The sequence below is a fragment of the Xiphophorus couchianus genome, chromosome 13, assembly GCF_001444195.1.
Source record: "Xiphophorus couchianus chromosome 13, X_couchianus-1.0, whole genome shotgun sequence".
NCBI classification, from domain to species: domain Eukaryota; kingdom Metazoa; phylum Chordata; class Actinopteri; order Cyprinodontiformes; family Poeciliidae; genus Xiphophorus; species Xiphophorus couchianus.
This window is the reverse complement of record NC_040240.1, coordinates 26,000,307-26,026,490: the sequence shown is the minus strand read 5'-3', so window position 1 is coordinate 26,026,490 and position 26,184 is coordinate 26,000,307. Positions and strand designations below refer to the sequence as shown.

The 26,184-nt window shown below is 42.9% G+C and overlaps 4 protein-coding genes across 8 annotated transcripts in view; 3 read left to right on the top strand and 1 right to left on the bottom strand.

Annotated features, from left to right (window-relative positions):
- Positions 1-1,471: 1,471 nt before the first annotated feature.
- LOC114156286 (1-phosphatidylinositol phosphodiesterase-like) lies at positions 1,472-5,780 on the bottom strand. The gene is made up of 4 exons (XM_028036635.1): positions 5,566-5,780; positions 3,413-4,217; positions 1,608-2,928; positions 1,472-1,504 (listed from the first exon to the last, which is right to left on the bottom strand). The coding sequence occupies exons 2-4, from the start codon at positions 3,445-3,447 to the stop codon at positions 1,472-1,474; spliced, it is 1,389 nt and encodes a 462-aa protein (XP_027892436.1). The 5' UTR covers positions 3,448-4,217; positions 5,566-5,780.
- On the top strand, positions 4,799-15,130 carry oscp1a (organic solute carrier partner 1a). Its single transcript, XM_028036286.1, has 11 exons — positions 4,799-5,555; positions 5,652-5,681; positions 11,079-11,233; positions 12,143-12,310; positions 12,380-12,460; positions 12,684-12,787; positions 13,906-14,034; positions 14,104-14,158; positions 14,245-14,390; positions 14,464-14,521; positions 14,948-15,130. Exons 1-11 carry the CDS (start codon positions 5,444-5,446, stop codon positions 15,068-15,070), a joined length of 1,161 nt encoding a protein of 386 aa, XP_027892087.1. The 5' UTR covers positions 4,799-5,443; the 3' UTR covers positions 15,071-15,130.
- eva1bb (eva-1 homolog Bb (C. elegans)) overlaps positions 14,895-26,184 on the top strand; it is a 13,117-nt gene continuing 1,827 nt past the window's right edge. For 3 of the 5 annotated variants that reach the window (XM_028036268.1, XM_028036266.1, XM_028036265.1), the window contains exons 1-2: positions 21,244-22,422; positions 24,631-24,727. In XM_028036268.1, the coding sequence (XP_027892069.1) occupies positions 22,054-22,422; positions 24,631-24,727 (466 nt within the window). In that variant the 5' untranslated portion in view covers positions 21,244-22,053. Of the gene's footprint in view, positions 14,903-17,173; positions 17,275-21,243; positions 22,423-24,630; positions 24,728-26,184 lie in introns of those variants that run through there. The other 2 variants (XM_028036269.1, XM_028036270.1) reach the window with 2 other exon arrangements.
- Positions 17,152-20,009, top strand: lsm10 (LSM10, U7 small nuclear RNA associated). The gene is made up of 2 exons (XM_028036283.1): positions 17,152-17,274; positions 19,374-20,009. The coding sequence occupies exon 2, from the start codon at positions 19,435-19,437 to the stop codon at positions 19,828-19,830; it is 396 nt and encodes a 131-aa protein (XP_027892084.1). The 5' UTR covers positions 17,152-17,274; positions 19,374-19,434; the 3' UTR covers positions 19,831-20,009.

Genomic DNA, 26,184 nt, shown 5'->3' with positions numbered 1-26,184 from the left:
ATTGGTTCTACTGGTTCTGATTTTCCTCCTGGTTCTTTTTCAGTTGGTTCTCCTGGTTCTGGTTCTCTTGGTTCTGTTCCAGGTTCTCCTGGTTCTCCAGCTTCAGGTTCTGTTGGTTCTACTGGTTCCGTTTTTCCTCCTGGTTCTTTTTCAGTTGGTTCTCCTGGTTCTGTTCCAGGTTCTCCTGGTTCTCCTGCTTCAGGTTCTGTTTGTTCTGCTGGTTCTTCAGGTCCAGGTTCTATTGGTTCAACTGGTTCTGTTTTTCCTCCTGGTTCTTTTTCAGTTGGTTCTCCTGGTTCTGGTTCTCTTGTTTCTGTTCCAGGTTCTTTTGGTTCTCCAGGTCCAGGTTCTGTATGTTCTGTTGGTTTTCCTGGTTTTCGTTCTGTTGGTTCTCCAGGTTCTGTTGGTACTCCTGGTTCTGGTCCAGGTTCTTCTGGTTCTCCAGGCCCAGGTTCTGTTGGTTTTCCTGGTTCCGTTGGTTCTCCTGGTTCTGGTTCTGTTGGCTCTCCTGGTTTTGTTGGTTCTACTGGTTCAGTTTGTTCTCCAAGTTCTGTTTGTTCTCCTGGTTCTGTTGGTACTCCTGATTCTGGTCCAGGTTCTGTTGGTTCGCCTGGTTCTGTTGGTTCTCCAGGTTCCGTTGGTTCTCCTGGTTCCATTGGTTCTCCTGGTTCTGGTCCAGGTTCTCCAAGTCCAGGTTCTGTTGGTTCTCCTTGTTCTGGTTCTGTTGGTTCTCCAGGTCCAGGTTCTGTTGGTTCTCCATGTCCAGGTTCTGTTGGTTCTCCTGGTTCTGGTTCTGTTGTTTCTCCAGGTTCTGTTGGTTCTCCAGGTTCAGTTGGTTCTCCTGGTTCCGTTGGTTCTGGTCCAGGTTCTCCAGGTTCAGGTTCTGTTGGTTCTCCTGGTTCTGGTTCTCTTGGTTCTGGTCCAGGTTCTGTTGGTTCTCCTGGTTCTGTTGGTTCTCCTGGTTCACGTTCTGTTAGTTCTCCAGGTTTTGTTTCTGTTGGTTCTCCTGGTTCTGTTGGTTCTCCTGGTTCATGTTCTGTTGGTTCTCCAGGTCCAGGTTCTGTTGGTTCTACTGGTTCTGTTGGTTCAGTTGGTTCTACTGGTTCCGTTGGTTCTCCTGGTTCTGGTCCAGGTTCTGTTGGTTCTACTGGTTCAGGTGGTTCTCCTGGTTCTGTTGGTTCTACTGGTCCAGGTTCTGTTGGTTCTTCTGGTTCTGTTGGTTCTCCAGGTTCTGTTGGTTCTCCAGGTTTTGGTTCAGTTGGTTCTCCTGATTCTGGTTCTGTTGGTTCTCCAGGTTCAGGTTTTGTTGGTTCTACTGGTTCTGTTAGTTCTCCAGGTTCAGGCTCTGTATGTTCCGTTGGTTCTCCAGGTCCAGGTTCTGTTGGTTTTACTGGTTCCGTTGGTTCTCCAGGTCCAGGTTCTGTTGGTTTTACTGGTTCCATTGGTTCTCCTGGTTCTGGTTCTGTTGGTTTTACTGGTTCCGTTGGTTCTCCAGGTCCAGGTTCTGTTGGTTTTACTGGTTCTGTTGGTTCTCCAGGTCCAGGTTCTGTATGTTCTATTGGTTTTCCTGGTTCTCGTTCTGTTGGTTCTCCAGGTTCTGTTGGTACTCCTGGTTCTGGTCCAGGTTCTTCTGGTTCTCCAGGCCCAGGTTCTGTTGGTTTTACTGGTTCCGTTGGTTCTCCTGGTTCTGATTCTGTTGGCTCTCCTGGTTTTGTTGGTTCTACTGGTTCAGGTTGTTCTCCGGGTTCTGTTTGTTCTCCTGGTTCTGTATGTTCTGTTGGTTTTCCTGGTTCTGGTTCTGTTGGTTCTCCAGGTTCTGTTGGTACTCCTGGTTCTGGTCCAGGTTCTCCTGGTTCTCCAGGCCCAGGGTCTGTTGGTTTTACTGGTTCCGTTGGTTCTCCTGGTTTTGTTGGTTCTACTGGTTCAGTTTGTCCTCCTTGTTCTGGTTCTGTTGGTTCTACTGGTTCAGTTTGTTCTCCTGGTTCTGGTTCTGTTGGTTCTACTGGTTCCGGTTCTCCTGGTTCTGTTGTTGCTGGTTCTTCTCCCGGTTCCCCTGGTTCTGTTGTTCCCGGTCCCTCCGGTCCTGCCGGCCGGCCCGCGGTCGGCCCGCAGCCGCAGGTTCCCAGCCGGATGATGTTGCGGATCAGCTGGGCGCTGGGGAAGTCCATGCTGATGACGCCCAGACAGCCGGCGCCGGCCCTGCGGCGGCGGACCAGGTCGCTGAGCTGGCGGTTGACGGACCGGGCCAGCGCCTTGGGCCTCTGCATCGCTGTGGCGGCGGTTTGGGTCAGCAGGATGTAATGGCCGCAGAGATGCCACTGGACGTCTCTGAGTTTCTCCTCTACGGCTTTCAGCTGGTTGGACTCAAAGAAGTAGGAACGGTGGTTCTCCGTTCCCAGGGGGAACTTCCTGTTCTGCAGAAAGACGATCTTCCCTCGGACCTGGCCCAGTTCTGGTACCGACACCTTCCTCCAGATTTTGCCCTCAAACCTCTGCAGCTGCTGCTCCACCAGCCGCGCCGCTCGGTCTTGGTATAGGCCGTGTAGTGTCACCTTCATCAGCACCGCCTCGCCCCCGTTCTCGTCCAGGAACGCCAGAACCTTCTCTACCACCGCGGTAAAGGTGACGCCCTGGGAGAAGAGCCAGTTGGCGTCTCGGATGCCAACCTGCTTGTCGGTGGGAAACCAGATCCCAGCGTGGATGTCCAGATAGCGGATCCCGACGTTCAGCTGCTTTTCCAGAGTCCATACCTGAGTCACCGCGAGCGGTCCTCCGCTCAGCGTCAGGCTCTCATGGGTTCCAGGAACCGCGATGGCGGAGACCGGAGTCGCATCAGGGATGGACGCCATCCACTTCCTGTTGAGGAGACCAGAGTCCAGGTCCGACTTGTCGTTGAAACCGACCCCTGTGTAAACACAGGAGGGCAATCTGGAGGAGGCAACGGTTGGAAGATGGTTACTGCCACAAGTCAAGAGCTTACATTTTCTATGTGAGAGCAGGGGACTCAATATTTGAAAATATTTGAAAGAGAGCAGAAGTTCTGAGAGCAAATATATTAAATTATGTTCTCAAATTGAAAACGTAAATTCTTGACTGAGGGAATTTTACTGCCACAAGTCAAGAGCTTAAGTTTTCTATTTAAAAGCAGGATTTCAACTCATTGCTCTCAAAACTTGTAATGCATGCACCCAAATCTGAATGTAAACACTAAGATCTAAAAGAGAACAGAAAATATTTGAAAGAGAGAAATTTTGAGTGCAAAACTTTGTCCTCTATTTCGGTTTTGAGGACAAAGATATAAAATCCTACTCTCAAACTGAACATATAAACTTTTGATTTTTGGCAGTAAAATTCTCCTGTAGTTGCTGAGTTCCCGCTGGATCTGGAAGGTAGAATGAAGATGAAGACTTACAGAGAGAAGAGCCAGAGGTAGAGCTGGCTCTCCATGCTGGTTTCTGTGGTTAAACCGTTAAAGTTAGGATTTGTCTGGGTTCGTCTTCTCGATGTCCTCACATTGTGTTGGCAGCAGTCACTAGTGACTGAATTGTCTCACAAAGGTAATTATCTGCTGAGCGGGCAGCCGCTCTGGGAGATAAACGAACATTTGCATGATTTACTCTAATCTAGTGTTCTAAGCGTGGAGGACAGAGACGGACGTCCTAAAGGGACGGCTCCGTTTGGATAGTAAAATGTGTCTCAGCGGCCGGGGGGAGGACACAGTTGGACTCAGATCTGACTCTAGAATACCTTGGTCTACAGAGGACAACCTGGTCAGAGGACAACCTGGTCCACTCAGTGACTGAAAGATTTCCAAACCCATTGGCATTGGACATTTCTGCTGGTCTGTTGTGTTAGATTTCCTCCATCCTGGTCCAACATGTCCAGAGGACATTGTCCCAGTAGTCTCGTCCTCCGTCAGATGCAGCTCTGCTAAACGTTGACGAACGGCCATCTTGTTTTTGGAGAGAAGAGTCTTTCTCCTTCAACCCTTCCAAGCAGCCATACTGATTCAGGGTCACGACCTTTAACCTTTAACCTGCTACTTGAGGTCTGCAGAGTCTGAGCTCCTAAAGTTTTAAGTTGATGAATGTTTAATAACATTGTTTGAGATGAATTATAGGCTCAGATTTTAGCATCAGTAGCAAAACTTGTCATGTTTTGGTTTCAGGTCAAGCAGAGACGCTAACGAACGATTCCTTTGGGACGGTTCGAGTTTCCTGTAAGATAAGCAGAAACACAAATAGGAGAAAAAACTGAATATCAGATATGATGTAGACGGATATTTGGGGAACAAATACATTTTGGTATGTTTTGGATTCCATACACACAAAAACTCAGTTTAATACAGTGAACCCTCGCTGTAACGCGGTTCATCTTTTACGGCCTCGCTGCTTCACCGAGTTTTTTGTCCAGTTTTCTTTCACAGTGCATTGTGTTCTGCGTCCTGATTGGCTAAACAGTCTCCGCGCTTCTTCTCTATAACCCGTAACGTGCCAATAATGTTACGGTATTTAAATATAGTAATACAGCTTGGCAAATTTTGGCAAATATTTTTGCCCAGAAGAAAACAGGGCAACAACAACTACTGATAACTACGTTCTTCTCCAGAAAAAACTCACCTGCACCTCAGGCTTCAGAAGAAAAAGCCAGTAGAGGGCGGAGTCACAGTCAGAGGAACAGAGAAATACGCCTGTCACAATTTGTCCTACTGTTCTTCATATTGATGATTAAAATGATTATTTACTGTAGTTATTTGTAAGAAAACTTTCTATTTGTTAAAAAAAGCTTGGTCCTGAAAACAGGTTTTGTTCTTTGGTTTCAATGTAGAGTATTTAATTATGCTGTATAATAATTGTAAAAAATAAAGGTAACTACTTCACGGATTTCACCAATCACTGGTTCTTTTCGGAACGCAAACCCCGCGAAAAACGAGGGTTCACTGTGTAATTAAAAACAATTATTTATGAAAACTTTGACCAAAGTGGAGCTTCTTTTAGTGTCAGGACTATTTGTGAATATGAGCTTTGATGTTTAGATCTGATCAACAGTCCAACAAAGTTGGAGGAGGCCAAAGGTCAAACTTCAGGTGTTTATGGGAACTACAAAACCATTCTTATGATATAAATGCTAAATAAACCACATTTTAATTTTATTTTTTCTCTAGATGTCATGGTGGTGTGTTTCTATATGTTTTTGGCCCCAGTTTGGCTCCACCTCCGTGCTCAACCTGCTGCGTCACTCCAGCGTCTTTATCCCGTCCAATCGGCTTGAGCCGCTCCTCTGATCCTCTTGCTCACCAGCTGTCGCCTCTTGGAGGGAAGCTGCAGGATCTAGATCAGTTCAGATACAGACATGGCGGCGATTCCCAGCAGGAACAGCCAGCAGCTCCCAGCTGTCTCTGACCTCTGACCTCTGCTCCGGGAAGTGGGTCGGGACCAGAAGGATGTCGGCGAGGACGCTGCCCCTGGTCTTCATTAACCTGGGAGGAGAAATGCTCTACATCCTGGACCAGCGCCTACGAGCGCTCAACACATCTGAGGACCAATCAGAGACAGGTGGGCGTACCTGGCAGGTGTGGTGGGTGGGGCCACAGCCTCTTCAGTAACTGCTCTGTCTTCCTCTGTTTCATGGGAACCGTTCGCGCTCCGCAGGAGTTTGGTCAGAACGAGACAGGAAACGAGGTACCAGAGCTTCCTGTTTAGTTCCCGCCTCCTAGAGGAAGTCGCAGTTCGGCCTAGAACAGAACTTCCTGTTTAGTTCCCGCCTCCTAGAGGAAGTCGCAGTTTTTCTTTATTTTTTTTATTTTTTTTTTTATTGCAGATACAAAAATAACAACAACAACCTCAAACAACACGTCAATAACAGACATTACAAAAGAAACTAATATCACAACTCCTGTTGTTAACAAAACCAATTAGATGCAAGGCTAAAACAAAGTATTAAAATAATGAATAAAACAAAAATAAAATAAAATTAGATAAAATAATAATAATAAAAATTAATTATAAAATAAAATAACTTAATCAGAGGAGACTACTAACTTAAATTCTTCCATTAACTCAAACATTTTAATTGCGTTTAAATTCTGCATCTTTCTCAGACATTTTTTAAAAAGGAAAGATCATTTTTTACAGCAGAGATTGAGAGGCAGCATTTTGCATAGCGACATTTATGGATATAATATTTGGTTATAATCATTAGAACATTGACTAAAAATTCCAATTTTTTTTCTGTGATAGATAAACCGAATTTAATGTTTTGTAAGGAAATAAAATCAACATTTATTGTTCTAGAAGACAGAAAGTTTCGAAGTTGATCCCATACGTTTAATATTTGTTTTACATTCGTAAAACAAATGTTTAGTTGTTTCCAACTGAGTTTTACAAAAACCACAATTTTCAACATTAAACTTAAATCTCTCTATTAAGAACTCATTTGAAGGATAAACGTTATTTATTATTTTAAAATGTAATTCTTTATATTTAGGAGGAATTGGGAATTTCAAATAATTTGTCCTAATTTTGACTATCATAGATTTGTTAACATTTTGTAAGAGAACTGTTCTTTTTGTTCTTCCTGGGTACATAATATTTATAGATACTGATTCAAAAACCTGTTATTGCATTTATTATCTCTAATGTCCACAAGCTCAGTTTGAATCTTATGGAGCCTTGGAATAAAGAAATTAGGTAAATAGTTTTTAACTGACTGAATGAGGACATTAGGGAAACTATATAAAACTTTCTTATAAATTGTTAGTGAACAATCAGCTCCAAACTTCCTGTTAAATTCCTCCAAACTCAGAATTTCACCATTTCCATCCAGTAAATGAATAATTGACCAGATTTGTTTATTCCACCAATCTTCTAGAAACATAGATCTTCTACACATAGAATGGCTCTGTTGTTCCACAGTGGAACATTATGAGGCTGAAGTTGTTTAAACATTAATTTCCACTGTAACAAAACCTGTTGATGGAAATTAAAGAGTTATAGGGAGTTTAGATAATTCAAAATCACATTTCAATAACAGCTCAATACCTCCAACTTTTTGAAATACAAACGACGGTTTAACAAACCAAATAAAATCACCGTTTTTTAAAAAGGACTGAAGCCATCTAATTTTTAACGCACCATTCATAATTTCTAAATCGATTGCCTTGATACCACCTTCCTCAAATGTTTTAGCAAATCACTTTTTCTGATGTAATGGTGCTTATTTTTCCAAATAAAGTTAAAATTAATTCTGTTAATCTGTTTTATGATATTTGGAGGGACGGCTAAGGAACATGCAGGAAACGTCAGCCTGGATAAGGATTCAGTTTTTGTTAATAAAGTTCTACCAAACAACGTCAAGTCTCTTTGAAGCCAATTATTTAAAGTTTTGCCACATTTATCAATGTTGTCTTGTAAATTTTTTCTAACACTGGTAGCTTTACACTTAGTAATCCACATGCCTAAGTATTTAACTTCATTTTTAACTGGAATATTGAAAATTGAAGAATCAGAACAGTTATGGATACTCATAATTTCACATTTATTTACATTTAGCTGCAGCCCTGAGAGAACAACTTTATTTCCTTTAGAGCTAAAGGAATTTGTTCTTTGTTTTTTAGGAAGAGGGTTGTATCATCTGCAAATTGGCTAATGATTATTTTTTGGTTATTTATTTCCAGACCTTCAATATTAGAGTTTTTAATTGTTATTGCTGGTAGTTCTGTGACTAAAATAAATAAGAGAGGCGAGATACTGCAGCCTGGTCTGATTCGTCTTTCTACTTTGAATCTGGGGCATGAGCCCTGTGACAAAGACACACAGCTGTTGATATTAATATTAATATATAATAATATATATATATATATATATATATATATATATATTATTATATAAGTGTTGATATTGGCGTTTAACATGGTAATCATATTAAGAAAACTATTTCCAAAACCAAAATGTCTCAACGTGTTAACAATAAATTGATGTTCCACAGAATCAAATGCTTTGTGTAAATCTAAAAACAACATAAAACCATCATCTTTTATTAATGACTATAATCAATAAGGTCCAGAACCAGGCGGATGTTGTTATGATGGATCTGCCTTTCAGAAAGCCGGATTGGGTTTGACTAATTATTTTAGGTAAACCAGTTTTTAACCTTTAGTTAAGATCTTGTAATCAGTGTTCAACAGCGTGATAGGTCTTAAATTATTTAAATTTTTCTTATCTTTACCAGGTTTTGGGATTAGTTTAATTACGCCTTGTTTCATAGTTTCCATGAGTTCCTTCCTACTAACACATTCTTCTACAGCCTGAAACAACAAAAGTTTTAAATCCTCCCAGAAATGTTTCTAAAGATTAGCTGTGAGGCCGTCTGGCGGTCAGAAGCCATATTTTTTATAGAAATGTCAAATTCAGAGATTCTTGGCTCTTCATCACAAATTTCTTTGAAGTTTTCATCAATAACTGGAACCAGATTATTTATTTTATCAAAAAAGGATGAAGTAATTTGTTCTGTATGTGAAGATTTATAAAGATTACTATAAAACTTAAATACTTCTTCTGTTATTCTCTTATTCTCAGAACATTCCACTTCATCAATTATAAGACTATTAATAATTATATTCCTGTCTATGTTTTTCTAAGTTACAAAAAAAAGCACTATTTTTTTATTTCTGGCTCTGGACCTTACATAAGCACCTTTTGCCCTATTTATGTAAATCTCATCTAATTTAGATTGCAATTTATTTATTATTTCTTTATCCTTGTCAGTCCAACTTAATTTTCTGTAAAGTGACATAAGATCTTTAATCATCATTGTCTCTTCTGCTTTTATTTTTCTATGTAATTCTTGACCAAATTTAATTGAATATTTTCTAATACTATATTTCAAGTATTCCCATTTAAGAATTGGTGTTTCAATAGAATTGTCACTTGATATATTTAGAATAAGTTCCTTAATAAATTGACAAAACTCTAAGTTTATAAGAAGGTTTGAATTAAATTTCCAGTAATTATTGGGTTTAGAACTTCTATCCAGTTTTTGTAGTTTTAAATTGATAATGCAGTGAAAGGACAGTTTGCTATCTCTGTTTCTTTAATGCACTCTAGGACTGCAGCAGATACCAGCCAATAATCAATACCTGATCTAGTATGACCATTAGGTTGATGCCAGGTGAACTGTTTGACTCCACTGTGTAGCGCTCTCCAGACGTCTATTCATTTCGTGTTACTAACAAATTCTTTAAGAATAGGATTTGGAGTTTCTTTTACCAGCAGTGAAGGCCATCGATCCACCGATCCATTAATCCATTAATCCATTGATCCATCGATCCAAACATTCATCTGGAGTTAAAAGTTGAAATCCCCTCCAACTACGATATGATCAGTAGGAAAATTAGCAGTGACCTCCACAATAACCCTTGTTATTTGATGTAACAGATTCCTGTTGTATTGATCATTATTATATCCATAAATGTTTAACAAAATTATTGGGACATTATCAACTTCTAAAACACAGGAATGTCCATCCTTATCTGCTCTTTCACTCAAAATCTTACCGGGACACCTGAGAAAGCAGATGGCGACTCCAGTCGATCGATTTGTCCCATGACTGAAGAGAATTTTATCTCCCGTTGCTGCGACCAGAACTTCACGTCAGATGCATCAGAATGAGTTTCCTGTAAAAAGCTGCAGTGTGCTTGTTGTCCTTTACAAAACAAAAAAACTGCTTTCCGTTTAAGTGAGTCTTTTAGTCCCCTTGTGTTAAAAGAAACTAAAGAAAAATCGGTTTTTAACTGAACAGATGAACACATGAACAGATGAACAGATGAACACATGAACACATGAACAAACGGTTTAGGAGAGTGAAGAAAACCTTGAGTGAAAAGGTCCCATTAACAGAACTGTCCTCTACCTTTCCATATTCATTTCTGCTGCATCTCAGTTCTCAGCTGAAGAAATATCCATGATGCGTTTTCCTTCAATGAAACCAAACGGGCCTCTGAAACCTGCAGCTTTGCCTTCTTTTCTTGCTTTTTCAGTTTTTGGCCACATAACTTGTCTTGCTTTCCAATCTTCTGGTGTCAAATCTTCAGAGAAGCGAACTCCTTCTTCTTTGCAAACTGGAGAAGTTTTACTTCTCTTCCAGATGTCGTCTCACAAACAGAACAATAATCTGTCTGTCCCTGTTATGCATCTTTTGACCCACTCTGGACAACATCAACCTCTTCATCCATCTTTGAAGCCAAATCAGGTGCAATTTTTCCCAGAAGCGCCACAACTTCATCTCGGATGTTCTAACCAGACTTTTCCTTCTTTCCCTTTATGCTGAGGCTCCACCGTCTTTTATATCTTTCACTGTTCAGGACTCCTTCTTTCAACTGCATGTTCTCTTTGGAGAGTGTATCCACTTGTTTCTCCAATTCTATTATTTTCTTTTTGCAATTGTTTAGCTCCTCTGAGTTGAGCTGAACCGATTTAGCAATAGCCGCTAGCATAGCACTGTGCTGCTTCATTTACATGCCAACTTCTTCCATGCGGTCATTTACTTTCTGTCCTAAGGAACTTATAGCTCTTAAAATAGCCTCAGTGTTCATTTGATCCTGGGACGAACCTTTGGTTCTTTTTTCCATGTGTGTGTTTTTTTCCGGAGTGCTGGTCTGGGTTCTGGTCGGGGTTCTGGTCGGGGTTCTGGCTTCCCTTTCCCGTTTGCCAGCTGCAGCTGATTCCATTGGCCCAGAATAGTCGTGATCACTTTTAGAATGCGGAGTCTTGACTGCAGGTGGCAGAAACTTATTGCTTTTCTTCATACTTCAAGCTGAGAACTGATTTTTACAAATATTTACTAGTAGTATCACTTCATAACGTAGTTTAGAGTCGGGACCTCTTAGGGAGCTCAGAGAAACATGACTGCCCTGTCCGCCATCTTCCGTCACCCCCCTGGAAGTCGCAGTTCGGCCTAGAACAGAACTTCCTGTTTAGTTCCCGCCTCCTAGAGGAAGTCGCAGTTCGGCCTAGAACAGAACTTCCTGTTTAGTTCCTCTAATGTTGCTGCTGGACTTCCTGTGTTTCCGGGTGGCTCAGTTCTGAACGACGTGGTCGGCACCATGTTCAGTAAATCCTTCATGGATGAACTCCTGAAGCCTCAGCAGCTGTATTCCCACCGGACCATGAAGACGGTTCTGACCCGGTTGGCCCACTCCTCCATCATGAGGCTGAACCCGGCCAGCATGGACAGGGTAGGACAAAAACAGCAGCTGTCAAAGTAAATCAATAAAACTTTTTTCTGCTAAATTTAAAAAAGGAACGTATTACAGTGGTAGGCACACTTCAGCTAATGCGCTAACAGCTGAGCTAATGTTTTTTAACTTTCAAATTGTTTAAATGAATTATTCTGGATAAATTCTAAAGAGCCAATTTACTCGGCTGTTTTGTAAACTTTCAGTTGAATAAAGTTTGATGTCAGTGTTGAAGTTTTGGTTATTAACTGTTAAGAGTTATTCAAATAGTTAGTTGTTATATTCATGCTCTTATTTTGAAGTATGTCTACACAGTAGTTCTGTTTCCTCTCCTCACATTCTCCTTTTTTTCTTCAAGAAACTTTATTGAACAAACGGCAGTTAGTATTAATATGACTGTAAAAAACATTAATAAACAACCAGGAGTGTTAATTAAACAAACACATTTAAAAAAATCCACTTACCTGAAATGTTCTGAGTCTCACCTTGACACATGGCAGGTGTCACCATGGCTGTAGAGCATTAGCATTAGCTTTGCTAAGCGCCATGTTGCTATAGCATTTAGCTTTAGTTTATGCTGAATGCCATTTTGGTAAAGCTCTTTAGCCTTAGCAGACCTAATGTTTATGGAGCTAGTCCAGCTAACTTTTCAGTTAGCGGTGCCTGATGTTTAAAAAAAATGTCGTCAATCTGGCCACCAGGGGGCAGCACAGTTTCTAGCAGACAAAGTGAAGGACCAGTGAAGAGAAGTTTTATTTATGTTCCTGCTGTTGTTGCAGTTCTGGTTCCATATCCAGGTTATACAATCAGATCTGTTATCAGCTCTATTTTTAATAAAGTCTGCAGGTTTCTCTGTGCCACCGGGTCCGTGGTTCTGACCCAGAAACTGTTTTTCCTGCTGGCCTGCAGCTGTATGAGCTGATGATCATGGCCTTCAAGTACCAGGTTCTGCTCAGCCCGCGGCCCAGAGACCTGCTGCTCGTCTCCTACAACCACCTGGACGCCGCCAGGGCCTTCGTCAGAGACACGCCGGCCGTCCTCAACCAGGTGGACGAGACGCACAGGAAGATCATCGAGGTGCGCAGCTGGTTCTGGTTCTGTCTGGCCCGGTGAACCCTGAGTGATTCCTGCTGTCTCCTCCTGCAGGTTTACTCCAGATTATCAGACGGAGAATTCCAGCTGCTCAGACAGACGCTGCTCACCTTCCTGCAGGACGTGCACACCCGGGTCAGTACCGGGTCAGAACCACCCGTACCGGGTCAGAACCACCCGGGTCAGTAAAAGAGTCAGAACCTCCCGGGTCAGTAAATGGGTCAGAACCTCCCGGGTCAGAACCTCCCGGGTCAGTAAATGGGTCAGAACCACCCGGGTCAGAACCTCCCGGGTCAGTAAATGGGTCAGAACCACGCGGGTCAGAACCGCCCAGCTCCTAACCAATGTTCGTTTTCAGGTTTCTGTTTTCCTGAAGAACCAGATCCAGAACCCCAGCGGCCGGTTTGTCCTGATGACGTCCGGTCCGGTTCCCACCAGAGTAGAGGTACCGGGACTGATCAGGTGAGGCTGGTACCGGTTCTGTCTTCATAAGTTATGATTATTATTCCTGACCTGCAGGTGAACCGGCCTTACAGAACCGTTTGGACCGACACGGCTCGGTTCTGCTGGGACCTTTAGAATGAAAACAACCTGAACCCGGTTCTGTATGGACCTCCACATCTCCTCCGGTCCATCAGAACCATAATTTAAAGCTTGTTGGGTTTTACCCGACTCAAACAGGATTTTTATGCTTTTTAGTTTTTTCCACAATAAAATAATTTTTAAAAATCTAGTTTGTTCCTCAGATGTTGGACTTTGGTTCTGCAGCAGGTCCGGTTAGAACCCAGAACGTTCTGATTGTGCATGTGGGATCTGTCTCTAACGCCCACTGCTGGAGGACTTCCTGATTTCTGTCCAATCAGAGAGCAGAGACACGCCCACTCTCTCCCAGTAGATCTCTCCTCTGATTGGATCAGGAGAAACTGGACCTGCAGGTTCGGTTTGACCCGTCAGAATAACGATCTGTCAAAAATGAACAGCAATAATCTGAGTTATTTAGTCTGTTATAAGAGAAACTAAACCTTATTAAATATTAACTAGCAAGATAAATCTTAACTAACGAAACATTTAAACTAAATATTAATCATACAGCTAATAAAAAAATCTGGAAAGTTATATATTTAGTTAATAAGCAAAATATTTGTTCGAAGCCAAGTAATTAGCTCAGAGGTAACTATAAGTGGAAGTGGACTATCAAAATAAAAGCTGGGTCTTCCGTTTCATCTCGTCTCTTCATCTTCGTTTGTTTTCTTGAACATTTCAGCTTAAAACAAACGATTAATGTTTAAAGGCTAAACGGATCTACAATTTACCAAGCTTTTATTTTGATAGTCCACTTCTGCTTATTGGTAAATGGATTTGTACATCAGCTAAACATTTAGCTTGAGCTAGCTAAATATGTAGTTTGTGACCTAAATATTTAGCTAGCTCAGAGCTAAATTGGATCTAAATTACTTTGTTCACTAAAAATGAACTTCAAGGTAAATATTTTGCTTGCAAATTAAACATTACGTTTGAAACTGTGACATTTGAATGCCTGAGTAAAATATGACCCATCTGATGAGCTGTCGTCGTTCCAGGACCTTTGACTCCAGAGGGAGGGAAGTGGGTCGGAGCGAGTTCCTGCCTGGAGGAACCTACAGCGGTTCTGTTGGTGAAGGATCGTTTGAGCTGAGCGGAGACAGAGTTCTCAAGCTGGGCCAGAATCTGTAAGAACCCTGAGCCGGTAACATACTGCGGCCACACCCCGCTCTGCCTGACCCCGCTTCCTGTTCCAGGTACCAGGCCGAGCGTCCGGAGGAGACCCAGACGTCCAGAACACCTGGAGCCCAGGTAACCGGTCTAAGCTGGTCCAGACCAGGCGGTTCTGGTTCTGTTTGGTTCTGGTTGAACCCTGCTGTCCGTTCTCCGTCCTACAGCCGGACAGAACCAACCCGCTGGCCAAGGAGGAGCTGAACCTGCTGGCCCGGCTCATGGGCTGTATGAAGGCCGGGTCCGTTCCCGCCGCGGCGCCGCGGTTCCAGATCAGCCTGTTCCCCTCGGACCCGGAGGAGGATGAGGAGGGGTGAGTTCTTCCTCTTCAGTTCCCGGTAAATCTGGAGTTGTTCCCGCTGACTGGCGTTGTGTCTGTTGCCCAGCGGCGCTCCAGCAGGGCAGGCGGCCATCTTCCAGGTGATCAACATCCAGGCTGTGCAGGTGGGTCAACACGGCTGAGCTCTGATTGGCTGCTTCTGCTCCACTGAGGCCCGTTTGGACCGGAACATTTACTGGTTCTGATTGGGTTTATCGCCCCCTGCTGGCTGCTCTCCGCTCAGCTTGGTGGACTTTTCCTTTAAATATCATTTTAATACATTACGATATTTAAAAATGTTCAGTGGGCTGGATCATTTCTGAACCAGAACCACAACAGAAAACATTTTAAAGTATTTTTAATATTTCTGCATAAAACAGAGACTGAGGAACGTTTAGCTTCAGTAAATCAGCTGGAAAAGTTTCAAATGGAAACCAGTTTCATCAAACCTTCACACAAATAGAAACTAGCGTCTGAGTTCTGGGATGAATCCGGTCGGGTCAGAAGTCCCGGTGTTCTGATCCGACCAGCCCGGGTTCTGTTTGATCCAGGATGAAGAGGCGGCGTCGGCGCTGGCCCGGATCGCCGGACAGTTTACTGATGAAGAGGCGGAGCTGGAGAATCCCAGAGGCAGTAAAGGAGATGACCTGCTGGCCATGATGGATGACCTCTGACCTCTGAACATATTATCTCCTTTAAAACACGGAAAACCAATAAAATATGAAGTGAAAATGGAAGTTTGTCTGAATCAGAAACATTTTAATTATTTTAACTTCAACTGGATGTTTCCAATAAAATCTGAACTTATTAGTGATTTCTATTATTTTGGAGAATTTCTTCCTTTAAGGCTGAAATGTGTTTTTGTTGCTTTAAAAATGCAACAAAGTTAGTTTAAACTAGAACCAGTGTAAAATAAATGAGAGTAAATGGAATATGAATACAGACGGTAACTAATAAACAGAACAATCCAGATTCATATTGAGGTCATTTTATTTCTAAAGCACATTTTCAGCAACAAGGCAATTCAAAGTACTTTATATGAATTAGAAGGAAATTAAATAACAAACCAAAGGAAAGAGCAAAAGAAGAAAAAGTCTAAAGTATTAGTTCCTCATGTTTAAGAATAAGTAATGCATGATTTATGCATTACTTATTAGGGGTTTCTCTGGGTTCCTGTTCTGATCATGTTGATCCAAGGTGAGTTCCTCTGGATTCTAAGTTTGTTCTAATTCCTTTTATGGGTTGCAAGATAATTATAAGTACTCCATAATTTATCATTTAGAAGCTAGAAGTAGGAAAAACTAATAGGAGTTTCTCTGCATTATAATCTAAAAAGTATAATATTGGTCAAATAGTGAGTATTCCACAATTTCTGAAAGTAATAAAATAAAACAAGGCTAGAGAGACAGACTGGTAGAAATTACATATCAGGATAAATTATGCACATGTAGCAAATTTCAGACATTACAAAGACATGAGAATAAATGGAATATTAATACAGTCGGTAACTAATTGGATTATAATTATGGTAGTAATCACACTTTTTCATGGTTTTTGCAATTAGTGGATTATAATTAGATTGTAACTAATCATTGGATTTTAATCCAATGACAGGCGGTGAGATCAGGGGGTGTTTTGTCAGTAGCCATGCATGAGCGTCTTGTTACAGCCTGATAAGATGGCATTATCTAAGAGCAAGTCCTTGGAGAGTTTAGCCATATGGTCCACGGGTGACTCCAGGGAGGGAGCAGCTGTTTACCTAAACTCCAGGAAATTTGATAGACCCAGTCAGAGGTGCCAGATTCAGAATAAACAATTTTGTTTAGATCGTGCAGACTTAACATTTCCATCTGCCCTACCGTCTCAATCCGTACATCTCTGTTAATTCCAGTCATCCAAATTAGCGTGGTTGTTTCCACCGGGCCAAAACTAGCAACTTCTCCAAGATGGATTCCATCCTGTTTGTGTATTTTAGCATCCAAAGTTTGTCTCCAGCCTGCGCCTCTGTCCCACACCATGTCAGTCTGAGTAAGCTAGTCGGCCCAATCCATCACAAATTTGTCGATATGCCAGGTATCTGCAAGCTCCAAACAGCAGAAATCCTGTTATCACGAATCCAAGTAAATCCAGGATGTATTCCACCGGGTGGGTCCCTGCGGGCAAGTGGGCTTTCCTGTGCCCAGTCTTCTTGTTGGGAAAATTTGATTAATATCATTACTTAGGGACCAGTTAACCTTGGTCCCTAAGATCCATAATTTGTAGATTTGGGGGACGTGCAAAGAGAGGCTCCAAAACAGCAGAACAAAAACAGAAGACACAGCAGAGCAAGCAGGGCGAAGATGGAAAGGAAAGGAGCAGAGGACAAAAAGCATCCGCCTCCACCAGAGAGTAAGAAACATCAAATCCAACTAATTATAGATTTATATTTAATTCTAGTCATTCAGTGAACTCCAGTTGATCATGTGATCAGGTAGCAGTTAATCAGTTAATCAGTTAATTAAAAAACCGCCACAGCTGAATAATCTATAATCACTCCATCCTGAAGGTTCTGGAATCAGACAGGAGGATTATAATTTTTATTATGGGATGTAGAAAACATGGGGACAGCTGGAGATTATTCCTGGATGTGTTCGGTACCGAACAGCCGAACCATTTCAGCCTTTTAAACTAAAATAAAGAGACTACAGTTTGCCGTTACACCACGAGGGGGCGGTAGTACACCTCAAGGACCGGATAAATAACAGGATCTTACGTCATCACGCTGTGCGTCGTTTGTTGTTTGCAGCGGCAGAGGATCGATGAGAGGAATTTAAATCTGATACAAAGTGACTGAAGAGAAGAAGGTCCAGTAGAACCAGAAGAAGAACCACCAGTTCAGGTAGGAGTTCGAACTGGTTTCAGCTCTGATCTGGATCAGAACCGAGACAGGCAGAAAACCCGTCTCAGCAGAAACCAGGATCATTAAAAGTTCTGCTTGGTTCTGATCCAAATGTAAAAACTGCAGTCAAAACTGAATCTTGTCGGAACCGCTGAGGCCCTGGTTCTGGACCAGGAACCAGTTTCTGAACAAGGTCCAGAAGAACTAGAACCTTCAGCGATCCGGTTCTGGGTACTGAGGAGGAGCCCAGAGCTGCTGGTCAGAACCAGCCTCTACGGTACCGGACAGGTTCCGGTGTTACGTCGGTCCCCGTTTCCCCATCAGATACGGTTCCGACTGCGTTATGAGCGCGTAACAAGCACGCGCTTTTTCAGCTCTGATCTAGAGAACTACGGACACCGGGAAAACTCAAACAACGTGTTTCGGCGAAGTTGTCACACTTTTTCACGTTTTTGCAAAAAAAAATATATATATATAAATATATATATATAATCAGAGGCGTGCGGTGAGGTTCATAGCTGATGAGGCTCTGACTTAATCATAATCCATCCATTTTCTGTTCACCCTTGTCCCTAATGGGGTCGGGAGGGTTGCTGGTGCCCATCTCCAGCTACGGTCCGGGCGAGAGGCGGAGTTCACCCTGGACAGGTCGCCAGTCTGTCGCAGGGCACTTAATCATAATCAGATTTACCAATATAGACTCCCTGCATGTTATTGTTTACCTAGGGAAATTTCGCGCATGCGGACAAAGCTGGAGGGCAAAAAGACGACGTCATGCATACAATCTGCCGCCGTAGAATAATTCCGTTACTTCAATCAAACTTGGACATGTACATATGATTAATTTCGTGCTGTGCTCCACAGCAAAAAAACTGATCGTTCAAGCACAACTCAAAACCACGTCTTTCTCGCTCTCTGTATCAGCGCAGCGCAGACTCGTTGCCATAGCAACTGACAACATCACAGAAAATAAAACAACAAAAAAACCCACTCAGATATTTCCCACACAAAGAGCAGAACATTCAGTAGCCTGATGTTGCAGTAGTTTGGTTTTAGGCTTAATGTTTATTTCATAAGATAAAATAAGATAAATCTTTATTGTCATTGTCACAAGAACAACGAAATTTAAAAAGTGCCATCAGTCAGTGCATATGCTTAAAAACAAAAAATAGGGCGTAGCGGTTAGCGCGACCCATATTTGGAGGCCTTCAGTCCTCGACGCTGCCGTCGCTGGTTCGACTCCCGGACCCGGCCGCATGTCTTCCTGCCTCTCCTTCCCCGTTTCCTGTCAGTCTACTGTCATATAAGAGACACTAGAGCCACAAAAGACCCTGGAGGGGTAAAAAAAACCCAACTGTGTCACAATTCACACACAGTCACACACATTTCGCCATTATTAATAAGTTATGGCTGTGTAAGAGGAGAAAACTATAAATATATCGCTGCACTTTGCTGTATGGCTAGCTCCAAGGCTAGCTCCACGGCTAGCTCCACGGCTACCTCCAAGGCTAGCTCCACGGCCAGCTCCACGGCTAGCTCCATGGCTAGCTTGCTGTTATTGTCTCTTACTCTGCAGCTGTGGAGTCACAATGTCTGGGATCATGACAGGAGCTGTTTCATACATCAGCCTCTCCGGCTATATATATATATTAGTTTATTTTAATCACTTTATATATAGAGAGAGAGAGGCTTAGTCCTCTTAATCATTCTCTGTGTCTGCAGCTAGCACAGCCTGTTGTTAATGCTAATGTGAGTTAGCATTGATATTGATTTCAGTGGAGAAACAGTTTTCCTGTAACAGTAAGTTGTTTCTCCACCATTAGCACATTTAGCAGTGGTTACAGGAGGTTTATTGACAACACTAAGCCCCGGCTCCTGGCTCTGATTGGTTGTTTTTGGTGCATTTCTTCAGACAGCAACAGCAGCTCAGGGAGGAGGTCGACCTGTTCAGATGATCTGTCTCATAAACTGAACATGACACATTAGATTAACCTGTAAAAACATTTTATTCAAGTTGAACACTGAACACTGCAGCTGGAATGTCAAAGTAAAATCTGGCACCAAACCTGTTCAGATCTTTCTGGTTTTTATCCTTAAAGGTCGAAAGATTTCCATCCAGAACCAGGTCATCCTCCTGAACTCTGACCTCTGTGTCCCTCCATGGACCCCGGCGACCCCGGCCCGTGTGGCGACGCGGCGGGCTCCATCCGGGAGCGGACCATCGCGGAGAACAGCCTGGTGGTTCTGCTGCAGGGCCTGCAGGGTCATGTGACCACGGTGGAGCTGCGGGACGAGTCGACGGCGGTCGGACGCGTCCTCAGCGTGGACGCCTTCATGAACGTCCGGCTGGAGGGCGTCGTCTTCCGGGACCGGCGGGGCCGCGCCCTGCGTCTGCAGCAGCTCTTTGTCACGGGGCGCAACGTGCGCTACGTGCACGTACCCGACCGCGTGGACATCCTGCAGACCGTCCAGAACCAGCTGGCCCGGATCCACAGGGTCCGGAACTTCGCCAGCCAAGGCGGCGGGAGGAGAGAGTTCTGCAAGAACACCAATTGACCCGGTTTCACTATAGACCCGGTTCTACCAGGTGACCCGGTTCGGACTTGGAGACTATTCATCCTTGGTTCTCATTGGACCAAAACCAGAACTTTTGGAAGGATTCAGAACCAGGATCTGATTAAAAACTGACTGGTATTTTTACTGTTATTGATAATAAAATTGTCCAAAAATCCAGATTTTCACTAACTCAACTCCAGTCCGTTTGTCTAGTCAAAGTCCGGTTGGTGAGGTGAACGCTTATCGACCTCTGACCTCTGGTCCTCCAAACCTCGGTCTGGGTTTCGTTGAAGTGAATGCCAAGCGGACCAGAGACCGCTCCAAAAGCAGGAAGTGGACTACAGTGCAGGGCATTCTGGGTAAATACAACCAAAGCTAACGTGCTAGCCTAGCGCTAGCAGCAGAAATGGCTCCTGGTCTTCAGCCAAAGACTAAAGAGAAATCCTCCAACACTAAAATCTGACGCCTCCATCTTGTTTCCATCTGGTGAAGAAGGAAGTTGCTCTCAGTGTCTTCAGAGGTTTTTGTGTGGTTTCCTTCAGTGGTTCTTGGTGCAGCGCCCCCACAGGCCAGGAGGGGAACAGGTTGGTTTGGGTCAGAACCACAGCAGCTGGAGGTGGTTCTGGTTCTAATAGAACCGAGTCACACTGTTTGATGCAGAACGTTTAACTCCAGCATATCAGAACCCGTTTCTTTGTCTTTTAAAGGGCCGGTATCGTGTAGAATCAACCATTTTTATGTTTCCATCACGTTTTCATGTTTTTCCATGGCGTATTGCTTTGATTCTTTCATGTTTGAGAAATCCTTCAGTCTCCATGGCAGCCATTCAGCTGATAAACACCCGGGTGGACCTAGCCCCGCCTTCAAGGGCTCTTCCTCCCCCACTCAGCTCCTTCAGACTAGCCAGCAGCAATTAGCAAACAGCTGCTGATCTCATTATAGGAGCTGCTGCTCAGAGCAACGCTGGTAAAAACGCTAAAGGGTTAATAGAGGAGCCATGTTGGGACTACTTCCTGGAGGCGGAGCTTCAGAAAGAGCAGGAGCTTTTAAAGAGACAGAGGCCCAATTTCAAGGAGTTGAATTACAAAGTCAAATGTCTTAAGTCACATTTCATATATGCAGCATTTTTGTAACAACTGAATGTAACATAGTTACTGGATTATTCTATTAAAATGGCCCAATGTGGGGCATGCTGTGGTGGCGCGGGGGGTTAGCACGCCCCACGTTTGGAGGCCTTAGTCTGCGACGCGGACGTCGCGGGTTCGACTCCCGGTCCCGACGACCTTTGCCGCATGTCTTCCCCCCATCTCCTCACCCTCCTTCCTGTCTGCCTACTGTAGAAAAAATACGAGCCGCTAGCGCCGCAAAAACTCTTTGGAGAAAAAAATGGAAAAAAAAAAAAAATGGCCCAATGTGCCTGGAAAACCGTACTGGCCCTTTAAATGTGAAACGATTAAAGTGATTTTTCTAATTAAAAGTGGCATTTGGATGATTCTGACCCATTTGGGTTCGGTTCTGTTGTTGTTGAGTAATGAGTCAGGAAAACACGGCTGTGTTTGGTTTGTTGCTCCGGACGCAGCTGGGAATGTCAGGAATCCGGCTGTTTGTGCCGGGAGGAAGCGGTCGGAGCGCCGTGGCGGGAACGATTATATAATTATATGAATAATTAGAAAGATGAGTAAACTTATCTGATATTTCAGTTCCGTTTTAAATATATTTTTTCTCATTTTATAAATCTGTGCGTACGTTTTATAAGATAGTTTCATATTTGTGTGATCTGCTCCCACCAATAACTAACAGCTTGAAAACATTTAAAATATTTCTAAATGTTTTAAGTAATACAGTGAGTTAAAAAGAACATGCAGGACTTTTTACCGTATTTAAAACACTAATACTTTAGGATATTTTATCTCTTCTATATACAACAAATATTCATTCATAAGAACTCCCAAAAATGTATTTTTATTATCTCTTTTCAGCACATTTTTATTGCTACAAAAACATCATAAACTTTATTTTACCAACATTTAGGAATAATCAGTTACTGTCTAACCATTTTTTAATTTTGTAAATGAATTCCCATCCATCTGTAGCCGGTGATGGTCCAGAAAAATGGAGTTTTAAGGTGGAACAACAATAAAAAACAGATAAATGAATATATATGTGTGCATATGGTAATTTTAAAAATGTATTTTCTCTGTTTTACATTTATGACTATAATTTATGACCCTCCGTATTTTCAGGAGGGGCCGTGGCCCCCTCTGCCCCTCCTGTCAGACGCCACTGCTAAGCATTTATTTCTGTCTAAATAAAACAGAGAGAAAATTCAGCAGCCGCCCAGTTATTTCCTGTCCCACCCAAAGACCCGAGCAGAGCAGCGGCACTGGGAACAGACTGGGATCAGACTGGTCTGACTGGGATCAGACTGATCTGACTGGGATCGCCTCTCTGCTCAACCTACAGTTTGAAGCTTTTATTTTGAAGGGTCTGCTCAGTTTGACAACCAGGAGAAACTTTTCTCTGCAGCTCTGGACCCGGTTCTCTTTTCTAAGCGGACGGGTCAGAACCGGACTGGACCTCCATCAGAACCAGGTGAGTGAGAAGGAGCGATCTGGGTTGGTTCCGCCCTGACTGGGCTCATGTGGTTCTGGAAAGATCCCGAGCTTTAATCCAAACCTGAAGAACTTCAGATCGGTCCAGAACCTTAGAGGAACCGGCTCAGTCACCCAGAACACAACTGGACCTCTCGACATGTTCAATGACCAAAACTTTCTGGCTCAGGCGACATTCCCCATTCAGAGCCTCGAGACGGGCTACAGGTCGGTACCGCTGAAGAACAGCTACAGTGAAGATCTGGAGTTGGCTTCTGGACCAACAGGTTCTGGTTCTTTAGTTCTCCAGGACTGAGAAGAGGTCCGGTTGGGTTCTACTGGAGCTCCAGTCAACTCATTGGAGACCCAAAGGAACCAGCTGGTTTAAACAAAACCTGACTGGGCCAGAACCGGATCAGATGATAAAAATGAACCGAACCTGTAGAGAGTTCAGATGAGGCATGTGTTGCAGCTTTAACTGACCGGGTTCGGGTTCTGGTTCTGGTTCTGTCTACTTCTACTCTGTAATTTGCTCTAAAACTTGCTTCCATCCTGCCCGGTTCCGTCTGGCCCGGTTTCTAACCTCTGGACACTTTAAACATCTTCCCAGATATCAGCAAAAATGTTTCCCGTCTGTCTCCTGTTGATTTCCCAGCCGGTCCGGTCGGTCCGGTCCGTTAACAGAACCTGGTCTTATGGTAATTTAAAGTCTAATTTCTGCTGTTCTGCTTGAATCGGGTCAGTTTGAGAACGCTGGTTCCCCGCTGGACTGGGCCAGGTTTACTTTAAATTAAATGATGATTATTTAAATTCATTATTAGAGGAACATTTAATAATGTAATTGGGCCTTTTTGTTACATTTATCACATTTAATTATAACAGCACTGGTTCAAACCACTAACTATGCAGTTCACTGCGCTAACCCTAGCGCGCTAATTATGACAATTAGTTCAGCTAGCTAAAACGCTAATGGTTTCATAATGGGCAGTAACTTAAATATCATTTGCTCAGTAATGTTTTGTTCTCTAATGTCCGCTTCTTTTGTTCCTGTATGTTTTGGGTTTGAAATGTTTTTGTTGAAAAAAAGAGAAGAAAAGTATAACTGCTGCGGAAACCGTATTCAGACACTTCAAAATAAAAGCATGAATATAAACTCCATCAGCTTTAAGGATTCTTGACCAAAACGTCAATGCAGAAGTTTAACTTTATTCAGAATTTATCCAGAACATTTTATTTAGGGGAAGCTAAACGCTTTAAAAGTTAGCAAAAACACTGAAGCGCTAAGCTATTAGCACGTTAGCAGATTTAGCCCCCTCAGATTGCCGGGTTTTAGCCGGGTCTCCAGATAGTATCCGCCCAGAACATCCAGGCTCCGGGTGATGTCACTGATCCAGAAGTTTATCCGGTCCAGAACCTGGTTCTGATGGTTCTGGTTCCCAGCAGAACTTGCTGGAAGTTTTCAGCCGCTAATGGATTGAAGCAGCCGTCTGAACTCACTGACGATGTTGGGTCTGGGCCGTGTTAATGGGCCGTGCAGACTGGTTCCGCTGGGCTGACTGGTTCCCATCATGGCGGCTCCCACAGCCTTATCATCAAAAACAAACAAACCAAAGTTTAAAGCGCCGAGGGTCTGAGGGACGTCAGGGGGGGAGGGAGGGGCTGAGAGGTCGGGGGTCGTCTCCAGGGAGACAGCATCAGAAAGGAAAACATTCAGCTCCCACGCTCCCCACTGCTGGAACCAGAACCCGAACAGAACCAACGTGGGAAACAACGTCATCATGTTTCCAGGGAGCGGCTTTAACCATCAGAACCCGAAGGCCCGGTTGGCCCAAACATCCCGATAAAGAGCTCAGCTTCGGTTCGGTTCTGATCCAGAACTTCAGCTTGAGTCACAGAACATGTTCCTAACATGTTCCTAATCAGGGAACATCAGAACCATCTCAGTGGATCTTAAGGTCCAGTTTCTCCAGAACCAATCAGAGATGAGCTCTGCTCTCTGATTGGTCAGAAACCAGGAAGTTAAACTAGGATTGTGGAAAAACTGGAAAGTGGATCAGAATGATGACCAGGTCGGGCCCAGCTTCCTGTGACCCTGTTGGACTCGGTTCTGGAAGGTTTGGAAGTCCAAACAGGACTGGGTCTGGATGGTACCCATCAGAACCAGCAGCAGGTTCTGGACCTACATGCACTGATCTCTGCACTCTTCCAGGTTCTGGTTTTTGACCGGCTGAGAACCCGGATGGATCCGGTGAAGGCGGACATGGAGCTGCTGAGCAACAGCATGGCCGCTTACGCTCACATCAAAGGTCAGAGAGAAACTGAATATTCATTCAGGCTGATGGTAACTCAGTCCATCAACCAAATAGTTAGCATGCTAAATAAGCTAAACATGTACAAGCTAAGTATTTAGTCTGAATTTACTGTTAGCATTTAGTTTAGCTTCATTTAGCATGCTAGCACATTTTGGTTTGTGTTGAGAAACAAGACATTTTCTACCTGCTGCTCGTCGTTCTCTGGTCTCCTCAGGTGTTAATGCGAAACCACAAAGACAGCAGTCAATTTATTCACACAATCAAGTGGATAAAATCACACCGACAGCTCAACATGGTCGTCAGATACCAAGGCCAAGAAGGAAACATTAATTACCTGTGAAAAAAAAGCAAAATATGAAGACGCTCCTTCAGAGACCACTGAGTTCAGACAGTTCCACCCAGTGATCTGATTGGCTGTTTACTTATATATCAAGTAATGGCATCACACAGTTTCTACTGTGTGAGGCTCTAACGTAGCGTTTAGAGGTGAACTCAACCAGCCGTAATGAGGTGTTGCTGTTTGCAGCCAGAGGTCATGGAGGTGTTACTGAGGTCAAGGTGAATCCTCCTGATCCTCCAGCAAACCAACAATAATGTTTATTTCATACAGAAACATTTTACTCAAGAAAGTGGGACCAAAGTTTATCAGCTGCCTGTATTTTTTATTTCAAACTGGTTCCTGAACCCACAGAGTTCTGCTGACCTCTGACCTCTGACCCAGGGCGTCAAACAGCAGATTTGATTCTAAAAATTAGCATGTTTCATTTAAAATCTTCAAACTCTTATAAAGCAGACATGAGCTTATTCCAATACCAAAACATCTGTTACACTCAACATTTTCTGATTAGTTTTCTACTCGTTTGATTATAATGAACTAAAATATTTTCAGATAGATTTATGATTTATACACTATTAGGAATGTAATCTACTATAAAAAAAACCTACTGATTAGACTAATTTTAATCAAACCATGATCATTATATCTAGGAAAATGTTCTACTGATTAAATGATGTATTGATTAAACCATGAGTCTAAATCTAACCTAAACTGATGTCGACTCTAAACAATCATAATCCTTCTAATATTTCAACATGTGCTAAAGTTAAATAGCATTAAAACTAGCGTAATTAAACTAACATTTCCAACTAAATATTTTGTTTCAATATTTAAACTAAATATTCATTTAGCAACATAATTATTTAATCAATCAACTCAGTAGTTAGCATGCTACATAAGCTAAATATTTAACTTGTGGCCAGATATTTAGCTTATTAAAATAATTAGTTTGAAGCTCTGACATTATTCCATGAATAACATAAAAACATGGCTTTGAAAATGTCATATTTTCCTCCTAAATGATTCCAGTAAGTCAGTTTTTGGCTGTAGCTTTGCAGCTGGATGTCTGTCTGCTCCAGAATGGAGTTAAAGTTTCTGTTACTGGATGAACCTT

What these genes read in the sequence shown, in the direction of transcription:
- LOC114156286 (XM_028036635.1), bottom strand. Translation starts at nt 3,447, where the DNA reads ATGGAGAGCCAGCTCTACCTCTGGCTCTTCTCTCT. An exon ending in TACCTCTGGCTCTTCTCTCT is followed by an intron (nt 2,929 to 3,412) that starts GTAAGTCTTCAT and finishes TGCCTCCTCCAG; the next exon opens with ATTGCCCTCCTGTGTTTACA. An exon ending in AACCTGGACCAGAACCAGGA is followed by an intron (nt 1,505 to 1,607) that starts GTACCAACAGAA and finishes TAAAACCAACAG; the next exon opens with AACCTGGACCTGGAGAACCA.
- oscp1a (XM_028036286.1), top strand. Translation starts at nt 5,444, where the DNA reads ATGTCGGCGAGGACGCTGCCCCTGGTCTTCATTAACCTGGGAGGAGAA. An exon ending in ACCCGGCCAGCATGGACAGG is followed by an intron (nt 11,234 to 12,142) that starts GTAGGACAAAAA and finishes GCTGGCCTGCAG; the next exon opens with CTGTATGAGCTGATGATCAT. An exon ending in TGCAGGACGTGCACACCCGG is followed by an intron (nt 12,461 to 12,683) that starts GTCAGTACCGGG and finishes GTTCGTTTTCAG; the next exon opens with GTTTCTGTTTTCCTGAAGAA.
- lsm10 (XM_028036283.1), top strand. Translation starts at nt 19,435, where the DNA reads ATGGACCCCGGCGACCCCGGCCCGTGTGGCGACGCGGCGGGCTCCATC.